Below are 21,681 nucleotides of genomic sequence, written 5' to 3'. Positions count from 1 at the left end.
TCATTCTGTTGTGTCCGGTTCTGAGTCGTAAGATTAGAGTATATAATGGGCATCATCTTTCTTGTGATTCGCATGAGAGCGTGTCCATTTCTCATTTATGTTATTTACTATTAGTTTCTTCATTTCTTCTGGATAGAGTGCAATTTAATTGTAAATTTGTTCTCCCACTCTTGGCGAGTGTGTCAGCCTTCTCATTTCCTTGTAGTTCTATATGTGTTGGTATCTGTTGTATCCGTTAAAGAGCTAATTGTCGCCCCAATTGTTTTTCTGCGTTGTATCAATGTTTTCTAACTTAACCTCTCTCATCCCTCTTTTTCGTTAACTGCCAATGGAACGATGAAAAGACGGAGGAGGGAAGGCGCAAAAACAAAATGGAGTGTCATCAAACGTATATGCTGACCAGCAAAATAATTAGGCCAAACACAACCTCGAAGACACCAAAGAAGTGTTGAAGTTAATGCCTCTCGTGCATAGCAAAAAGTAGGGTCTAACGTTTTGCAAATGATAATACGTAGGCTACAGTGTATAGTGTACATTTTTTTTATTCTTGTTGAATTTCAAACAAAATTAGGAGTAATAAATAATTTTTTTTAAAAAAAGGAAACGTGTTCTGGCATCTGTGTCTCGCTGCTGTATTTTTTTTTTAAAGTTGTCTGCATTGAAAAAAAATATTTTTTTCTTTGGTCGCGACCAGACCGGCCCATTTGGTACACGCCCACCGGGCATTTGCCCGTATAGCCAGTCCGCCCCTGGATATAATATTTGATATTTTAAGTTTTTGGCACACCGGCACAATTTAGGCCATGTCGTTCCCATAGTCCCTCAAGGGTTATCCCCCCTTCAGATCTCAAGATCTATATTTTTTGTTACAGTTAATTCCATGGACAATAGTCTATGTTCCTATATTTGGGACGATGAATTCAACTGTCATGAAGTGCGGTGAGCAATCTAAAGGATCATGAACAATATACAATTTCTTGATAATGTTGACCGCTTGACCTTGCTGTACAGTTTAATTTAAAGCTACATTATCAGCTAGACAGATACACAGATCTTTGTTATTGATAAAATTCAAATTTAAACCAATAAAAATAATAATTAATATGTATTGCTGGAACACGCTGGAAATGTTGTTGTTGTTGTTTTGCGTGTTCCTCGTCTCTTACTACGGATCTGATGTTTCATATAGGAATTTGTTGTTCTATGAAGTAGTCCCTCAAACATTAAATATTAGTTAATTTGCCTTAAGTATCATTGTAAAAGATTTTGGCGAAGAGCAGTTTCTCGTGTATTTCTTGATCTTTCATGTGTTGCTCAAATATTGGGTTCGCGAACTGTTTTCACCAACAGGAGAAGGGGCGAAGGTGAGTAACTGGTGGCTTAAGGTTTGCAGCCCACCTAGCCAAAGGAAAACAGAATTCAAACCTCTGCTGCCATGCATGCAAGGTTTGGTGGGTCAACCCTGGGGAAAAATATGGAGCCGACGACCATTATATGCAGTTTTCAGCTTTAATGCTACATCTCATCCCATTGATGTGCCCTTGAACTGTAGTGTTACTTAAAAAATTCGTTTCATAATATCAGATGTAGATTATTGTGAAATAGTTTTAACACTACTTCAACAGCTGGTAAAATCAATGTTTTTTCTATAGTGTTTTACGTATTTTGTTATAAGTAAAGAGATATTGTAAGACGCTCACAAACCATCATCTTCTCTATATGATGTCGAAGAGAGATGTTGTGGATCTATTCTGAACTTTATCTTTGAGTTTTCGAAATTTTTTCACACCTTTATCTTTTTATCAGGGTAGCCTCGTCTCAAATAATCCTCCAGTGTAATTAGTTTCATATGGTCATAAAAAGGCACTTAGACAGCCCCTGTTTGACAAGGAAAGAAGGAATCCCAATTTTAAGTAATGAACGCTGTACAGTATAGATTATTGTGTTCAACATTAGTTACATATTGAAGGATTTAAGCTATTTAAAGTATTTATTTATTATCTATTTATAAGTGTATGAAATAGTTAAATTAACGGGGTGTGAAAATTAAAGTCATGACTTGCTTAAATGAAATCCACTATCGTAGACCCCCATGGACATCTCATAGACCCCCAATTTATTTTTTCACTTTCGTAGACCCCTTGGAAGTCTTCGTAGACCCCTGGGGGTCTATATAGACCACTTTGGGAATCACTGGCGTAGATGATACATGAATCAAGGAAAAAAACAACAATGACTCAATGAACTACTGGTAATTCATTATTTGGTTTTATATCAACAAAGTGGATTAATCCTTCGTTATTCTCGGATGTGAATAAATATGAAGTATTTTGTACCCTAAGATAGCTGCACATGTTACTTCTCCGCGAGGGTTGTGGCCGTCTGCGTGCGAAATTAAAACATGTCGCCCCTATTTTTTTAGAAAAAAAAAACTCATTAAGACTGAGCTGGACGCTGTGACCTAAAACGCTCTTTGATTTAAATCCATTTTGTTCCATCCCTTTTTCCGATCCTATTTGCATCGTTGTCGTAACCCCATGACCTCTAAGATGTTTTTTTGTTGTTTTTTTTTCAATTTTAACTTTGCATTTTTTAAAAAGAATGTAATGAAAAAGAAAAGAAACTTAGTCTTAATTATAACACAATTTTTAGGTTTCATTTATTTTTTTAACACTATGTAAAGAATCCAAATTTAGGTAATGAAATATCACTAAAATGATTCAGTTTCTATGGACAGTTGTTTTATTCCGAAATAGTGTTGCGTACATAAATTTTGAGCGCTGTAAAAGTTTCTTCCTGGAGATAGAATTGAAAATGCGGCAGGTTTTCGTTCAAGTCGGCAAAGGGTTTGATTCCGGGCAAGACTCGGCGTTAAGCGTCTTCTGGCCTTTTTCTCTTAGTAAGAAGAGAGAATGAAAAAAAAAGAAAGGCTAATATTGATGTGTTTTCTTTCAGAACGCATTATTCATCCTAATAAAAAAGTCGAGGGTCATATTAAATCTAATTATAAAGAGGCAGCCCTGGCCAATAGTAGGCCTATTATGCGAGGGAATTCTATGTAGGCCTACATATTGCGCACGGACGTCTGTAATGGGCTAGATCTTTTAAAATATATTCTTCCTGTTAAGTAAGAAGTCTCTGCCGTGGAGGTTTGTTTTTTTTCCACACCAAAGTCGTCCCTATAAAGAAGTGCAATAGACAGAAGAAACTCGACCATTCTGAGACCAAAAAAAACCAGAAGAATCACACTAGCGGAGACATTTTAAAATGTTTTCTTCAAAACGTTTTCACCCATATTTTTGCATACGCGCCTCGCAAAAAGCGGTCTATATTTAACAAGGTTCTTATAAGAAGATAAAACAGCGTCTCCTACTTAAAGATATTCTAATTTCTATACATGTAATTTAATATTATTTAGATAAATTACACTGAAAATAAAAAAACATTTTTTCACACACCCCCTTTCCTTGTTGGTCGTTGGCTTGTCGCTCCAAACAGCTAGTACAACTGAACCAATGTAGGCTTTTTATATTTTTAATAAATACACTTTAAATAACTTTAAAAAACTTCTTATGTGAACATAAACTCAATATAGCCTAACTGTTATTACAATATTCACAGATTTTACTTGAGCTAGAGACCTAATATTTATGAAATAAACTGATATTTAAACGAAATCTAGTTAACCACAAAACAACGTCTTTACTCTTTCATGTCTCAAGATTGTCTGTCGTTTCACTAATTTAATCCTCCTCAATGCATAACCACCAATCAATCGCTTAACCTCTTCTTACCGTCGCCTAGGAAACACACACACTTTATAACACCCCTTTTTGTCAAGAAGTTGCTCCCCCCTCCCCCCATGGGGGACCCAAAGTTTTAGAAACGCTGCATTAAAGATACAGATGATCAATAATGCAAAACAGAATAATCTAAATAATAATCAAATACGGAATACTTGCACAATTTAAAAAAAAAAATTAAATACTGTTAATTATAATTAAATGGTTAAGTCGTTCTAATATTAGATATTTATAAAAAAAAAACTGATTTTACTACGAAAAGAAGATAATTAAAATGTATTTTAAACTAGAACACAAAAGAACTTAATGTAGATCTACATCTACACTCTATAATCGGCCAAAAATATTCCACTCTCAACAAACAGCCATTTCAAATAAAAGTGACAATGTTTTAAAATTGACTTTCTAATTACTAGATCTACTTCCATGGAGGGCTATTCGACTCGAATTTTCCCGGGTTGTTTGTAATATTTGTTTCAAGGCCAGGAGAGAGTTGGCGCCAATGGAAGAACCCGTGGGAATCCCTGGCGCGCTTTTTTTTTTTTTTAAGTTTCCAAAATAACTTTTTATTGTACGAATATATTCCACTTTTTCAAAGAATAATGAAATCATTAAAATTGTTAAAAATATATAAGTAATTTTTGTTATTATTAAACCAAAAATCTATTTTAAAAAAAAGGAATAGAATAATGATTTGGCCGCACCTTACATTCGGCCGCCTGCGTGCAATGCACAAATGGTAGCGGCGGCCCTGCTTCTCCCACACTCAGTATCGGATCAAGTTGAAAGTTTAAACAATTATTTATTGTATATACATATTGTACATAGACTTACTTAGACTTAGATCCTTCGACTTACTTAAGATGACCAGACAGGCGGGGCAGTCCCGTTTCGGACCGTCTGTCACGCTTTTCATATAAAGTCCGGGCGGGACAGTCAATGTCCCGCTTTCATCCAAAACGATGATCAATGTCATGCTTTTGATTTAAAGTCTTTCTTAGTCTTTGGACTAACAACTTAAAAGTACCACCTTTCAGCGTTTCCTTCTTGGTCCTTATTTCATGTCCCCTACTTCGCAGACTTTATTTTGCACCATCCTGCCTTCTGCTTGGAAACTGGCGTCAGGACGTTTTCTTTTGACTTCTGATGTGTTGCTGATTCTGTTAATCAAACCTCTCTCGATCCTGAGCAGTTTTGAGGTTAAAACCTCAATTCAATAATATGGTTTTGAGGTTAACCCCCCCCCCCCCCCCCAAATATTCCAATAAAAAAATTATTATTAGTCAACATTAAAAATAGATCTAGATCAAGACCTATAGACATTTATTGTATAATAATCACACTAGGCCATGTTAACTCTTTTTTTTTTTTAATGACGCGAGTCCGGTCCTCCATCATAGAGATAGAGATCTAGCTAGACTGCTAGACTGACGACCTACATTGCATAATTATCAAGACGACCTTGCCATACTGAATCTATACTCCTATCTTGTCAGGCACGCTTAGTGTGTGGAGGCAGACCAAAAAAAAAAACCTGGACAACTCTTGGCATCGGTCCTTGTTCGCGAGGTCTCTCACCCTTCTTCACACTATCGAGCGTGCTTCGGCCTACACACTGATGGCGTGCTATTCTTGGCATCGCATGCCAGTGTTAGAAAACAAAAACAAAACACAGAAGGCTCTTGTCTCCTTCCAAAAAAAAGAGAAAGTGGATTGTATGATGCTAGGTTATGGCTAGAATTTAGAGATGAACAATATAAAATGTTATAATTAGGCCTATACTATGTGAATGTGTGCAGACATTTCGATGTCAGGATTTAATTACTTTTTTGACTGTATTGATTATTGTAACTTGTTCTTAGCACACTGCGGGGATATTTACTGTTCAAATTTTGGTGTAAGTGATGATGTTAATAAATTTTAATCTAGTCACTCAAAAATATAGATTTTAGAGAGGCCTCTAGTCTAGTAGATCTAGATCTAGACCTTTTCTAATTCTTCTAGAGCTTAGATCTATTCCAGATTATTATTTATAATAGATTATTAGATAGATCTAGTATTCTAGATCTGTATAATTATATAGAGAGAATATATTCTTTAGTTTTAGTAATAATACCCATGGCCATGTCTCATTGTCTAAGTCTAAGATTCTAAAGATCTGTATAGAATCTAGTCTGGCATTTTACGTCTCGAGACTCGAGAGACGAATGTTTCCCTATAAAAATAATAATATTATATTATTATTAATTATATATTATTAATAAATAAATAATATATATTAGATCTGTATAATATAATATATAGAATTACTAGATTTAACTATAATAGATCTAGTCTAATATACTATGCATAGAGAGACTAGATCTAGATCTAGTAGCATATTAGACTAATCAGAGTATTAGAGTCTAGTATTAGTTTAGATTATAATAAAGTCAATCTAGATCTAGAGTCTAGAATATATTGACTATAGGTCTAGTGTTATCTAGATTATTCCAGATTCTCTACAGTCTAGATCTAGAATCTAGTAGACCTAGAATAACTAGATCTAGAATTCTAGATTGAAATATAAATATATACAATTATATAATCAAGACCTATATTATATTTAGATAAATAAAATATATCAAGATCTAAACCGAGGCCTAGGAAATGTTTTATGGTGTGTAGGCCCTATACGTAGGCCTAGAATTCACTTATATACTTATTTATTTATTATTCTACTATCTAGATCTCTACTATATTATTCTATGTAGAATGTATAGTAGGATAGTATGCACACCAACATTTTCAACAACAACAAAAAATCAGTCGTTGAGGTAGATTACATATATATAGATCTATATAGATCTACCATTTAAAAATAAAATTTTAAAGCCACACAGTGGAAGGTAATACGGTAATAACAGGGACAGATTATTACTTTCTTTTTTTAACGTGGTTAAATTATGGGTAGATCAAATCTCTTTATAGATCTATACGTAGTATTATCTAGATTTCTTTTTTTAAATATACTTTAATATTAAGACTCCAGAATCAAACTTCTATGAGTCTTTAGTAGATTTAAATCTATATTTTTTGAAGAGCAGTCCCACACAGTCACAGTGAAAATTGTTTATATGTAGGCCTACAATGTTTAGGGCAGTTTTTTTCAAGTAGGGCCTAGTTCTTGTAACACACAATCAGGCCTAGCCGAATACAGTTTGGGAAACACTGGTTTAGGACAATACACTATTGTCAGTGAAATTGATATGTTAAGCCCATAGTACGCATAGTCTTTAGATCTATCTAAATTCGCGTTGATTAGTTGTGAGTGGCTTTCTATCTACACACTTGCATTTACTTGCAATGCTGCTGACAGCTGAGCCGGCCTTTGATAATGGACCTCATTCACCAAAACAACGGTCACGTGATAATATTGATAAAACAACGAAAAAAAAATTGTCACGTGATAATCATTGTTGATTAAAATTAGATCGTACTTTGTAATACTTGTATAGAGGAGATAGAGAAGCACGTGACTCTATGTTGTTTGTTTACGATTGGTGAATGAGGTCCATATAGTAATGTGAATTTGGTGTTCCCAAATGAATTAGAAAAAATAAAAAATAGCGAAATAAATAAAATAATAACATTTTTTTTAAATCTAGTGTACTTCAACAATAACATTGAGGACAAGTTTCGCTATTTCTTTAAATCGGAGGCCATAGGCGACTGCCTAGTTTGCCTATGCCTAAGGCCGGTCCTGCTAGCAACGGTATTGACTCATATGGATATAGGTATATTTAATCTGATGAAGGTAAAAAAAAAAATAGTTGGTACCATCATCATAATCGATGGCGACGATTTTACGGTGTGTGTATTTACTGCGGAATTTGTATTCAGGATTTAAATATACTTTGTGTAAGTGATAAGAAAATAGGCCTGTCTAAGAACAGCAGGATTTGCCTCTGACTAAACAAGGCTAGCTGATTGGCCCAAACGATGCAGCCTGACTATGTAAACAACTCTACTGTAGCAAGAAGGAAGGTTTATCCTCAAAACGAAAGTGAGACAGTGTTTCTCAAACAATTTCATTCGCACTCACCTTAGCTAGCTAGGGCTAGTGTACTTAAGAAGCGCTGTAGGCTCTCAGTGTGAGGTCCGGAAGGGCTTTTAGAAATCTTAATGTACCGGTACTGAAAAAGAAAAGAAACACAATTGACCGGTTATATATTGGATTATTTTTACAATATGTTTCGAATGCACATTTACATATAATGCTCATTAATGCTTGTCCATTTATTCAATTTTTTTCTCCGCGAAATATTGTTTTGTAGATTATTTTATAGTGTTAAGAATTCCTGCGGTCTGAGCGAACGTTTTCTTTAGTGAAGAACGAAATAAGTAAAAAAAAAAAAGGTTTTAAAAAGTAAAAAAGAATGGGGGCGGCCTGATGTTGGAGTGTTTTCTTCCACGCTATGCATTCTAGTAAAAAAAAAAAAATCAGAACAATTTATAAATAAAAAGAAGAAGATAGCACTGGGCAATACTATTATATATTCAAGTTACATACAGCGTACGTACGTCTGTAATGGGGGGAGGGGGGGTGATCGTTTTAAGATCGTCTTCAAGACGTTTTGTCGCGGGACTTTTTATTTTTGGTTGTCAACATAACGATGCACAATAGTTGGCAGAAGTTCGAACATTCTAACATAGGAAAGTCTAACATAGGAAAGTCTAACACAGGAAAGTCTAACATAGGAAAGTCTTACACAGGAGAGTCTAACACAGGAAAATCTAACATAGGAAAGTCTTACACAGGAGAGTCTAACATAGGAAAGTCTAACATAGGAAAGTCTAACACAGGAAAGTCTAACATAGGAAAGTCTTACACAGGAGAGTCTAACACAGGAAAATCTAACATAGGAAAGTCTTACACAGGAGAGTCTAACATAGGAAAGTCTTACACAGGAAAGTCTAACACAGGAAAGTCTTACACAGGAGAGTCTAAACAGGAAAGTCTAACATAGGAAAGTCTAACACAGGAAAGTCTTACACAGGAGAGTCTAAACAGGAAAGTCTTACACAGGAAAGTCTAACACAGGAAAGTCTTACATAGGAAAGTCGAGACGTTTTGAAATCTATACATTTTTTAAAGTCCTTGTAATATTTCCGTCTGTTAATTATTATTATTTATGCCTTTTTACTAGGTTATCATCAAACATGGATGGATGAATACAATAAAATTAAAACTTTTTCGTTAGTCGCCCAGCTCCCCCCCCCCCCCCCATTTTTTTTTGTTGAGAGGCTCATAGTTTGAGAAACGCTGGATAAGAGAAAGTAATTGGCGTGTTTGGGTCAGCAGAGTTTCGCGTGTTGTGTGCTGCCGGTGTGTTCCTCATTATTCAAGTACTGTCAGAGACACTGTTTAACTGCGTTCTCCACTTGCCTGTTCGTAATGAAAACATTTCCTTTGGATGGTGAGAAACTAAGTCTGTGCTAGATCTACGTGTAGGGATTACTTTCAAAACAAGCCAGTGAAATGACAGTCTGATTATTGGGAAGCGAAGACAATTGGCTTTCTAATTTATACGTTTTCTATCCATTGGCTATAGGGGCCTACTTTATTATTGTTTCTTTATTTACACTCGTCACCAAATAATATCGTATGCACTTTCTAGCTAGATCCATTATAGATAATTTGGTTGGGATAGTCGGGTGGAATGTGTGTGTGGGGGGGGGGGGGACGAACGAAACCATTTTGCCTTTTTCGGTTTAAAAAACAACAAAGAGTTAAATAATAATACATTTAAAACTTTGAAAGTTGATCAGGCATGTTGTGTTTTAGAAAATCTTTCTTACAATTCTCATAAGGTGAACAAAAGTAATTTATATCGAAACTGATGAAGTCGTTTTAATGTTTGTCATTGGTTCAGTATGGCTTGTATGATGCGAACAAACAAACAAAAGATCTAGATTCTAGAACAAAGAATTATATGTACTATAAATATATCAAATTTTGCGTAGGTATGTTCAATATCTACAGCAATTATGTTCTAATCATTACAGCAATTATGGTGTAATCAATACAGCAATGGACCTCATTCACCAATCGTAAACAAACAACATTTAGCCACGTGATTCTCTATCTCTTCTATACAAATTACGTAATCCATAAAGGCTGTCACGTGAAACGATATTTTCATTGTTTTATCAATATTATCACATGGTTAAATGTTGTTTGTCTACGATTGGTGAATGAGGTCCATTATGGTCTTTAATCAATACATGTAAGCATACAGATGAATCCCACGTGGGGATCGACATCCGGTCTTGGGAATCCAATTGTGGGTTAAGGAGCCCATGGATGTGATTAATTGGTTAATTTTTTTTAATTGATTCGTGCTTTGCTAGGGACAATGAATAATTGTGCACAGTTTAAACTTGACCATAAATGGGAAGTGGGATAAATAACATGTACAAAATTTGCATTAGACTGATAGACGGAGTGAGTTGATATAAGTTTTTTTATTTCGGGATCTTTTGGGCGCCTCTGAGTCCACCCAGCTCTATTGGGTACCAGTCATTAGTTGTGGGAAAAGTAAAGGTGGCCACATGACACCCTCGTTAACCGTTGGCCACATAAACAGATGGCATTTACATCATCTGAAATATAGACCCCCATTGTCTGAAAGGGGAACTTTACTTTTTCTATTATATGTGCTCATTACAATCAGAACTATTAATTCGATCGTTGAATCACTTCTATGTCCACTGCTGCTTGTAAAGCTCTTCGCCTATCGAGACGCCGTGCTGTGTTGTTAAAAATAAAACTATTTTAAATTAAATGCAAGCAGTCTGTGGGCCGTTTCTTCAAAATTATACTTTTAATTTATCCAGTTCGAATTCACTGTGTACTGGGATTTTGAGTCAGGGTTTTTTAGGAAGCCCCAGACACCCAACTCCAATTGGTACCTTACATATGTTGGGAAGTAATTCGGTTGGTCCTTTTGCTGGCCCCTTGGCACCTTAGTTAACCTTCGGCCATATAGACAAATGAGGTTTCCCCATAGATCGCAAGGTCTGAAAGGGGGATCTTTACTTTACTAACCGTGTAACAATGTTGACAGGAGGCGAGGTGGCTGACCTGGGGTCCTGGCTTCGAATCTCGGTGAAGACTGGGATTTTGAATTTCGGGATTTTTAGGGCGCCCCTGGGTCCACCCAACTCTAATGGGTACCTGACTTTCATTTGGGGAAAGTAAAGGCGGTTGGTCGTTGTACTGGCCACATAACACCCTGCTTGTTAACCGTTGGCCATAGAAACAGTTGACCTTAACATCATCTGCCCTATAGATCGCAAGATCTGAAAGGGGAACTTGACTTTTAACAATGTTGACATGTACTTTAAACTTTATTATGTAACTATGATGTCGTTAGGGTAATAATCATATCCTTTACATTGTAACAGTCGTATATGGTGGACATTTATACTGTTTACCTGTAACAACCATACCATTGAATGTAACAGCCCCCCAAGGTTTACCTTTTGTAGTGTTCAAGCGCCGAGTCATCGAGTTTCGTTTGTTTACGTTTCAGAGTCAAAGTTAAAAGTCACGTGACGTTATTTATCTATTTCTTGTATACAGGTCGCACTGGAGAGTCCAGACGAGCATCTGTGTAAGAAGTCAAAGTTGGACTAGAACTACATGGTGTCTGGTGCTGGTCTGTGTGTTCGAGGTGGTCGTGTAGGGTAGATATCGATCTATTAACAGTGAGTGGTGGAGACTCTTTCCTGGATTATTTCTGTCCTCACAATGGATATTGCAGGCTCCAAACAGAGTTTGATAGATGTCGAGATTACTACTGTGAATAAAACAAAGTGAGTGGTTGTTTTTTTTAATTGTTGCTATTTTTAGAGACCCAAAGAATAGGAAGTTAAAACTTTACATGCGTTGCCACCTATTGCTCAAAACAGGCAAAGTAAAGGTACAACATGTTGTGTATAACATGCTGCCACATAAATAGACGTGTTACACTCGAGGACTGCATGGGAAAGGGGGGGGGGGATTGGGAGTAAAAAAAATATGATTGATTTGGACTCTTCCCTTCTTGACAAAGTTGGCCAACTTAATGGAGGGAGGACAGATAGGCGTTGTTGAATGTGGTTTCCATTGAATATGGCGCTCATTGAATGGTGTGACTATTGTACTACGTGGTGTCCTGGTCTCTACGTGAAAGAGTCGGGGAGCCTCAATGGGAGAAACAATACATTGAATTCGCGCTGATCATGTGGTTAGGCCAATAATAGAATATGCATCCTCTGTTTGGTACCCCTCAACTCAAGAAAACATTAAGAAGCTCAAACAGACACAACATAGAGCAGTGAGATTCATAACAAATATATATATATATTCTATTATTGGCCTAACTAAGGTTAAATAACATTTTTAGTTTTATGTTCTTATTTGATTTATAGAAATTTCTTTCAATAAACCCTAATGCTTTGTTTGATTTTTTGATAGCTTCATCAATATGGGGATTCCATGACAGTTTTTCATTTATTATAACACCTAGGTATTTTGCGTTTTTAGTCTGTGTTACTGGTTTGCCATGAATAAGATAAGTGGAATTAATTTGTTTTAGTTTTTTTGTTACTCTTAACAACTGACATTTTTCTGGGTGGAAAGACATGCTCCAATTTGATTCCCATTTCTGTAATTCATCTAATTCTCTTTGTAAAATTTCTGTATCTTGTGTTGTTTTTATTGTTCTATATATTATGCAACTATCTGCAAATAATCTGACTTTTGTTCCTGAACTAATGCAATTTGGTAAATCGTTTACTGTATCGGTGTTGATTTAGAGCCATTTATTATTACAGTTTGTTCTCTCCCTATCAGAAAATCTTTAATCCACTGATGCAATGGACCATCAATGCCAAAATATTTTAATTTTTTAAGCAAACTATGGTGGTGAACTTTATCAAAAGCTTTGGAAAAATCTAGTAAGATAGCATCTATTTGTTCACTGTTGTCTAAACCTTTTGAAAAATCATTAATTAGTCCTATTAGTTGTGTTTCACATGATCTATATTTCCTAAAGCCATGTTGGTATGGAGTAAGGACATTATGTTTGTCTAAGTGGCTTATGATATTGCTACATATTATGTGTTCTAGGATTTTACATGTGATGCTGGTAAGTGATACTGATCTGTAGTTTCCTGGGTCCGATGTTTCTCCTTTTTTAAATAGAGGGGTGACATTAGCTTCTTTGCAGTCCCTTGGTACTCTGCCCTGGTTAAGAGATGCCTGAAAAAGTATTTTGAACACTGGTGCTAGCTCATTGCTTAGTTCTTTGAGTAATCTAGCTGGAATACCATCAGGTCCAGACGCTTTATTAGGTTTGATGTTGGCTAATAGTTTTTGGATTCCCTTTGATTTGATTTGATATTAGCTATAGTTTATATATCATAATTATACATTGGAGAATGGTTTAGTTTATCATTTGATAACTGTTGGATCCCCAGATCTTGTCGTTTGCTGGTTTTTACATAGCTGTTACGCGCGCACCGTAGTGTAAATGTGAAATGGTGCGAATGCCTGTTGAAAGAAGTGAGTGGACCAAATGGATGGCTGCCTGGTCGTGGGGTTTGCACGCTGGACTGTCGTTCAGATTTATCTATGGTCCCGGGTTCAAACGCTGCCCGCTCCCATCCCCCGTCGTCCTGCGGGAGGTTTGGACTAGGAAGTAAACTATCTTCAACTCTGAAGGAACATCCGAAACATGTAAAACATTTTACAAAACATTTTACAAAACAAAAATGGAGGACTAGAAACTAAATAGTGTTGACAGTGTTCATGAAGAATATATTAATTATAAACTATGACGTTTTGTGTTGGTGTAGTGTTCAAAGAGTCTCATCCTAGAACAAAACGTAACAATAGCTAATATCAAATCACTCGGTCTGTCTGGTAAAAAAAATTTGTACACGCTATTTCTTCCACACCCAATCTCGGATCAAGCTGACATTTTGCATAATTATTTCTTTTATCTGACAACACAAGTATCAATTTAAAAAAATAATCAGTTAGTTAACTATTGGTAATTAATTATTTTATTGGCCTAAATTCTACCGATGTGCCTAAACTCAAACTCAAACTCAAACTCTGGTATCTCAAACAACGGAAAGAATTAGTATTCGACGGAAGTGGTAGTTTAAGCTGAATTAGTCCCCTTTGTAGGTCGTCGCTTGAGTCTTAGCGAACACAACATGAAAAATAGGATGAGACTATAGAAACTTAGCCTCCCCACTAGCAGAGGGGTTACCGTGTTGGCTTGAGAAGCCTGAGAAAGCTTTAGCCATGAGTTCGCATTCAAATTATTTCCCATTTCTTTTTTTTTTTTGTTTGTATGAATGCATTTTATTGTTAGTGTAGGTATATTACACATTTAATGACATGACTGATCCACACTAATGGTACAACTACGCTTAGTAAAAGCTTGTTTTTTAAGTATATTTTATATTTTCTTATTTCTGCTGTTTACACATAATTTGTTTCAAAAGCGTTTTTATATAAATGATCTTTAATTTTACTATGCAATCTTAATTCTGTATGTAATTGCTGGCCTCCCTCAGTCGTAGGCCGACTATGGTTCATCTCATCTCGAACACTTATTCATTTGACTGTGGAGCCCTATTTTGGAGAGACACTCCCGTGGCTGTCGCTTTGGTGGTAGAGGAGCCGGCCATAACTGCCACTTCCCGTGTTTGGCCGACGCCAAAGGCGAAGCTGGAGTGTCCTCTCCAGTTTTTTTGGGGTTAGGGATTTGAATAAGCGAGATGAAAGCCTGGGCATTGTTTAGGGGCGACATCGTCCTGTGCGTAATCATTCCTTTCAAAACGCCCTACTCCTTTTCCCCCTCTTCTTTGAAAGTGGAGTGAAACTCAACTCATGTGGTGGGGGTATGCAGACGTGGGGTAGGGAGTGCAGACCCCAACAGTTGACACCCATCAAAGTGATAAAAGGGCAGGGAAAGAATAAAAAATCGGCTCTTATCTTACAGCTGTGTATTATACAAGAATGTAGGTAGTTAGTGCTTTCTATTATCTTTAGGGCTTGACTTCCAAACTGATAGGACTTGAGTTTGAGTCCCCGGTGAACCGAGGGGGTCTCGAGTTCGAATCCCACTGAAAACTGGGACTTAGATCTTAGGGAATTTGAGACGCCCTGAGTTCAAACAACTCCAATGGGTAACGTTGGGAACAAGTAAAGGCGGTTGGTCGTTGTGCTGGCCTCATAAAAACAGTCAACCAAAGAAACAGATGAGCTTTACATCTACAATGAGGTCCGGTAGGGAAACGGCGCCGGTGAACGTTGGAAAGGATTTTAGTCAACGAACAGGCGTGGACAGGTAGCTCTTCACCCGTAGTCCTGTTTCCAGCACTATGATCACGGGCGAATCGTACCTTATGTCACTGCGCCTTGGTCCTGGATCCGCTCGCTATAAGCGGCTGAAGGGAACGCTAACCACGGGTATTGACCTCATATTCCTATAGGCCTACTGTAACCACCATAATTGCATGTAAGGGCCGCCACTCATATTGCTCTCATTATGACGGACCTCTTCGTGGAACGGCGTGGCGGACTTTTTAGAAATGGGTCACCGGGCTATTCGGTCCATCCCCACCACGAGTGAGTTTAAAAAAAAAAGCTCACCCAAGAAAGCCCGGAAAAGGCCTTGTTCGCTACCCTTTCTTAGCCTATCTAATACACTATTAGATGTTTCCAGAGAGCCGCTGGAATTTCCGGCTCTTTACGTCATCTGCATCCATTGATCGCAATGTCTGAAAAAAAAAAAGGGGGGGGGGGGTCTTTTACGTACTTTTATGTTTTAAATGAAAGAATAAAATAAGGGCACTTTTATTTTTCACAACTCATTCCATCTATATGGTTTAAATATTTTGTACACGTTATTTCTCCCACTTCCCATTCTCGGATCAAGTTGAAACTTTGCAGTTATTCATTGACCCTAGCAAAACACGAATCAATGAAAAAAAAACCCACAATTATTTCATTAATTTCATTAATTAATGAAAGTTAATTAATTTTGGTTTGATATAGAAAGTGGAAATAAATCTTACAGTATTTATATATGTGGCTGTGTACAGTTCTTTCTATTATATAAGCTTTGTTTTTTTTTTAATTAATTTTAGATTTTGATTTTTTTTTTAATAATGGTCATGAGCGACATCATTAGCTAATCTCACTGGGTGACTACAGCCCTAGCGATGCTCCTGATTCATCTTCTATACAACGAAGTCCACCCCAATGGGAAGTCACGCGTTTGTCCCTCTTCAAAGGGGTTCCACGACAATTCGTTCACCGACAAATCGTGACGACTTTTCCTTCACAGACAAATTGTTCACAGACGAATCGTTCACTGGATAGTAATATATTGTTAATATTATATATTATCCGCAGAGTGATCTTTCCTTTACTCCTTACTACTCGTTTAAACTGTTGAGGGTAGAAGAGAATTATATATATAGATTCTCGTCGCGTGTTTAATTTATTTACATTAAAATTTGTGTAGTTATTATTTTCAAAAAAAAAAAACTTGCTAGAGATCGAGCCTAATCCGAGTTTCTTTAATTTTTTAATGTTTTTTTGTTGTTGTTGTTAATATTTTGTTAATGACTATGTGATAAAAATTATACTCAAAAGAAAAAAAAGTGATCTTACAATCTAGCTGAAAAATTTAAATGGGCCCTCACTTTATTATAGGTAACATCCAAAGATGACAATTAAAAAAAACAACTTTCACCAATGTTTTGCAAACGCATTGATGAATGTAAAAAATAATGATTGATCAATGAACCATTTCTCCTTTTATAAGTAATATTTCCCTGTCCGATTAAGTTTTATTACTTCTAGAGCCGCCATTCTGTCTAGCACTCAACTAGGTGTTAACTAGAGTATCCAGCTGAATGGGTAGATAAAAAGGGGGGGGGGGTATAGGTAGAGGAAGGCCCTAAAGAGGGTTAACCATAACGGCATGATGAAATAGGTATGTTAATGAAACATCTGGACCGCTATTAAGAAGATCAGCCAATATGGGTTAGGGCGAACAAGACTACATGATGGACGTGTGATGGACGTGAGTGTACAAGAAGGCTTACACGTTGAAAGTAAACATATTACCTACAATAAAGTCTGTCAACGAATTGGCAGCAAACGATTAGTCTCGTGAACGGTTTGTCGTGAATCAACTGTCGGTGAGCAAGTTGTCTGTGAGCGAATTGTCGGGTGAACGAACTGTCTGGTGAACGAATTGTCGCGTGAACGAAAAGTCGTGAACGATTTGTCGGTGAACGAAATGTCAGTGAACGAATTGTCGTGTCGCCCTTCGAGGTTTGCCTATCTTGAAAACAGGTGTTACACACATCTCGGACTGTAACACTGCTGACCTGCGCTCTAATTGACATGTGAGATTTCCTTCCGTCTCGTTCTCTGTTCATCTCTGGCGCGCACAAATAAACAAAAGTATCACGACCACGTTGAAATCATCAAAGGAAAATTACATATTTAGATCTGATAAGGGAACAAACCTCAACATTTAAATGTAACGAAAGTCCCCCTTCCCCCCTTTTTTTTTAACGATTCCTGACATCGACATGAAAGTATTGATTGGTGTTTGTTTGTATTGCTAAAAGAGCATGGGATCCATTTGATGCGGAGTTCGTTAAGTCCGATGATTAAATCTAATTTATTTAACTCCCTTTTTTTTTCTGTCACTGATAAAAAATCTTTTTTTTTTTTTTTTACCCCTATCAGTCTCTGACTGTACTGTAGGTCACGTTCTAACAGTCATGAGCTAGTCTATTTATAGACTCAGTTTGGGTTAAAGGAAATGCGAACGTGTTAGATAAAAACGCATATATGCAAGGGTCAGCGAGGGAAAGGTTTGGAATTGCAGTGGTGCATGACCTGAAGGTCAACGAATGATGTAACTTTCTTCCCTCCTCCTCCCCTCCCATAGGGTCTGTCTCGGCTTTCGGTTGGCCCTATGTGTACACACCAAGAGGTTGACAGGTTGAGTCCATTACTCAGCAGAAGATGTGCAAAGAAATTCTCCGTGTATGTAGATTTAGAGGCTCGCGTAACTCAAAAACTGTATCGGCGCTACCCTCGCTTGGTGTTTTCCCACCATATATGGGGTATTTTCGTATGATTTAATAATTACTTAACTTTTTTTTTTCAGTATGAATGTGACCTATTGCATGAATTGCCGTTCTTCTATTTACATATGAGAGTTGTGTGTTAACTTATTCAGTGTATTAAAGCCGTTTTATACGGACATCGTTTTAGATTTAGTGTTTTAATCAATCTAAGCATTAGTTATCAAAAACATAATTTTTTTGTACAAGATAACAAAGAGAGTTTGTGTTTTCACACACATTCAGAGGCGGCACCTGAACCATGATCTCCTGTAATATTCAGTTGGCTGTCTGGAAGTCAACATTTTCTCATCGCTTTACCGATGATGACATTATTGCTGCCAGCCTTGAAAACGACCCAAGGAATGATGAGCAATTGGATGAGACATCTGTCTCTTGTCTCTTGTGTGTTTTAAAACAGACTGTACATCTAGGCGGGGAAAGGGGGCTCGCATACATAATTTTCAAAATAAAAGTTTTCAGAAGATAAAAAGTAGCCGTAGCGCCTTAACTTTGCAAACCACAAATGGGTCTCATTTCACCAATCGTAAACAAACAACATTTAGTCACGTGATAAAATTGATAAAACGACGGGAAAAAAAACTGTCACGTGATAGCCATTGTGTATTAAAAAATTAGATCGTAATTTGTGAAGAAGAGATAGAGAATCACGTGGCTAAATGTTGTTTGTTTACGATTGGTGAATGAGGTCCATTGTGGTGAAAACTGAAGCTGTCATAGTTTTTGATATTTAAACGAGCAGACGGATATACACACGGCTGGTTGTGGTATGCGCTTTGGACTGTCGCTCCATGATTCCGTTGGTTCTGGGTTCAAACACAGCCCGGCCTCCTGCGGAACATCCAAAACTTGTCAGACAAAACCACGGCTATAAGATATGTACCTTTAGCATCAACTCTTCAATCTACGTAAAATACATTATTTCTTCTTAAAATATAACCCAACTATTACAAGATTAGTTTCAGATCTTTTCCTTACAAATGTGTAAACCTTGTATTGTGTTTATTGAAAAGGTTGATGTTGTTAGCACGTAATAGGCTTAAGCTGTGATGTAATCGTCTGCTCTGGTCGTTAAATGTAGAGTAATGTCCCCTTGTTGATGCAGATTTAGATTCAATAGAAATAAATTAATCGATGAAAAAAACAAAAACTTTGATTAACTTAAATGTAATTTATAAATAAGAAGTGGATGTCAAGTCTGGCAGACCAGAAGATAAATGTCCCTCCATTGATAATGACTAGCCTAACAATAATAAATGTCTGCGATTGGAAATAATTGCATTTTTTCTTTATCGCAACTTTCATGTTTATAGCATGTTCATTCCACTATGTTCAATTCACTTCTGTGGACTAGTCGGGAGGGGGAGGGGGGGCGGGGCCATCTGGGAGAAGGTTTCCGTGCTGCCTTTTCAAAAATAATGTTAAAATAAAAAGTGGCTGAGTCTGAATTCGAACTCGAGGTCTCGAGCCTCCACGCTAGCCACTGAGCTATGCAAGTACCTATAACAAGCACAATACAAAGAAAAACTATTTAAAAAAAAACAAAGCTTATATTAAGTGTTTCAAGTAGTCTGGATCAGTCATGTAATTAAATTTCTAATAAGCCTCAGACGACACTCTATAAAGGGGACTAATTTAGCTTATACCACCACATCAATCAAGTACTTTTTCTTTCCCTTGTTTGAGATACCAAACAAAGTAATTTATTACTAATAGTTAATTAACTCATTGGTTACTTTTTAAAAAAATATATTGATTATTGTGTTGTCAGGTTGTCAGGAAAAAGAAATAATTTTGCAAAATTTTAGCTTGATCCGAGATTGAGTGTCGGAGAAATTATGTGTAAAAGCTATTGGTCAGACAGTCTCAAATTTATAGCCAAAGGACTAATTCTCTAAAGTCACTAAATAAAACTTAATCAATTACGACTAATTGATGAAACTAGTCGACCCACGGCGTATGCTCGCCGCTATTTTGCAGAGCCGGCCTTAGGACACTGCTACCTATGCGACCGCAGTGGGCCCCGCACTTTCATAGAACCTGCTATAATTCCAGGTGTAAATTATTAAATGAAACCCCTTTTATAATTTTTGTAATGCTGAGTACCCCTACCCCCATTTTAATTTATTAACAGAACATAATAAATGGGTATTTAAAAAATCAGCATAGTTACAGTCTGCACCACGTACCCCCTCCAAAGTCTTCCTGTATCCCTGGGGGTACGCGTACCCCACTTTGGGAAACACTGGACCAGACAGATGGAGTGACAGTAAGCTGGAAAAAAAAATGCACCAAGTATTATAAGTGTCGTGTCAAACCACTCAGGAGTACACCCTCCTATATACACAATGGAAATCAAGTCCTAGTAATGGTCTAGTAAACCACATAGCTCTACGGGTTATTTAGATACGTTTAAGAGAGTAATTTAAAACTGTAATAATAAATATCTAGAATTAAATAACTCCCAAGTCGCCTTTGACTATGAAATAAATAAAATGCGGGAAGTGGCATCAGCAGTAGTTTTGCATACCATTCTCGTTATCTGGGGAGAACTAGATAGGCTAAGTACGAGAGCTAGCGGGGTCCCTGCAGGGTACCTTGGGTGACCTTTTTTTAAAAAATCTTACTCGGGGTGGGGTATGAACAAACACCCAGCTGCCTAGTCCGATAAGTCCGCCACGCCGTTCCATAGAAGGGACCGTAAGAGCTGGCTGCTGGAATGGCGGTCCCTTGACGTATATGTGGCGGTAACAGTAGAGTAATATGAGATAACTAGTTGACCGGCGGCGTAGCATACACCGCTATTTTGCAGGGCCAACCTTAGGTGACCGCAGTGGGCTCGCACTTATGCGACCGAAGTGGGCCCCGCACTTTCATAGGACACGCGCTAATTCTAGGTGTATAAATTATTAAATTAAACTATTGAATAACTTATAACAGATTTCCCGCTGCCTCCTGTCGATTTACCACGAGCTCCTGGAAATCTCCTGAAATTGCAAAATATACGAAAAAGTCCCAGAAATATCCGGAAATTATTAAAATCTTTAGAAAACTCATACAAATCTCATGAAATATATAGACAAAAATTGTCATTTTGGGGTGTCATTCAATATGGAAAATGCCAATCCTAGGCGCGATTAAAAAAAAACGGCATTATCCCGTAATTTTGGAATCTGGTGAAAGAAGCTTCTTGCGCTTCAAACTAATGAAAAATTACTTAAGTTCAACAATTCTCGTAGATAGATTGAAACATTTGGTAATTCTTGCTATTGAGCGTGATCTATGTAGGAAATATAATTTGTATGTTATACTGTATGACTTCGCTACACGCAAAGCTCGTTAAGAAGTTCTGTACGTAGAAAAGAATGAATAAAATGAAAAGACGAATTTATTTTCTAATACAAACTCTTAAATTTCACTTATTATCCGTATCCCTACCCAAACTTGGCCCCGCGAAAATCCGTTTCGCATACGGCCCCACAACGGTTGAGTCCGCCTCTGCTTTTTAGTGACGGGTGAATACAGAGTAGATTACTTGTTCTCCACCCCCACTCTTTTTTCGCCGATACGTGAGGTAGAAATTAAAAAAAAAGAGTGATCTTTCTTGGTCACAACGGTCCGGCCCTGCTATTTTGTGAAAACTTGTTCTCCCCCCCCC

The 21,681-nt window shown here is 37.0% G+C and overlaps 1 protein-coding gene across 4 annotated transcripts in view; it reads left to right on the top strand.

Annotated features, from left to right (window-relative positions):
• The window catches only part of LOC106074612 (beta-1,3-galactosyltransferase 1-like), a 55,281-nt gene that overhangs the window by 5,611 nt on the left and 27,989 nt on the right, over window positions 1-21,681 (top strand). The window contains exons 1-2 of one of the 4 annotated variants that reach the window (XM_056003867.1): window positions 5,377-5,700; window positions 11,431-11,663. In XM_056003867.1, coding sequence (XP_055859842.1) covers window positions 11,599-11,663 — 65 coding nt within the window. In that variant the 5' untranslated portion in view covers window positions 5,377-5,700; window positions 11,431-11,598. Of the gene's footprint in view, window positions 1-5,376; window positions 5,701-7,037; window positions 7,580-9,156; window positions 9,263-11,430; window positions 11,664-21,681 lie in introns of those variants that run through there. The other 3 variants (XM_056003870.1, XM_056003868.1, XM_056003869.1) reach the window with 3 other exon arrangements.

The sequence above is a fragment of the Biomphalaria glabrata genome, chromosome 11 (genome assembly GCF_947242115.1).
Source record: "Biomphalaria glabrata chromosome 11, xgBioGlab47.1, whole genome shotgun sequence".
In the NCBI taxonomy this organism is placed as follows: Eukaryota; Metazoa; Mollusca; class Gastropoda; family Planorbidae; genus Biomphalaria; species Biomphalaria glabrata.
Note: the sequence above shows the minus strand (reverse complement) of the source record. Positions and strands in the feature narration are given on the sequence as shown.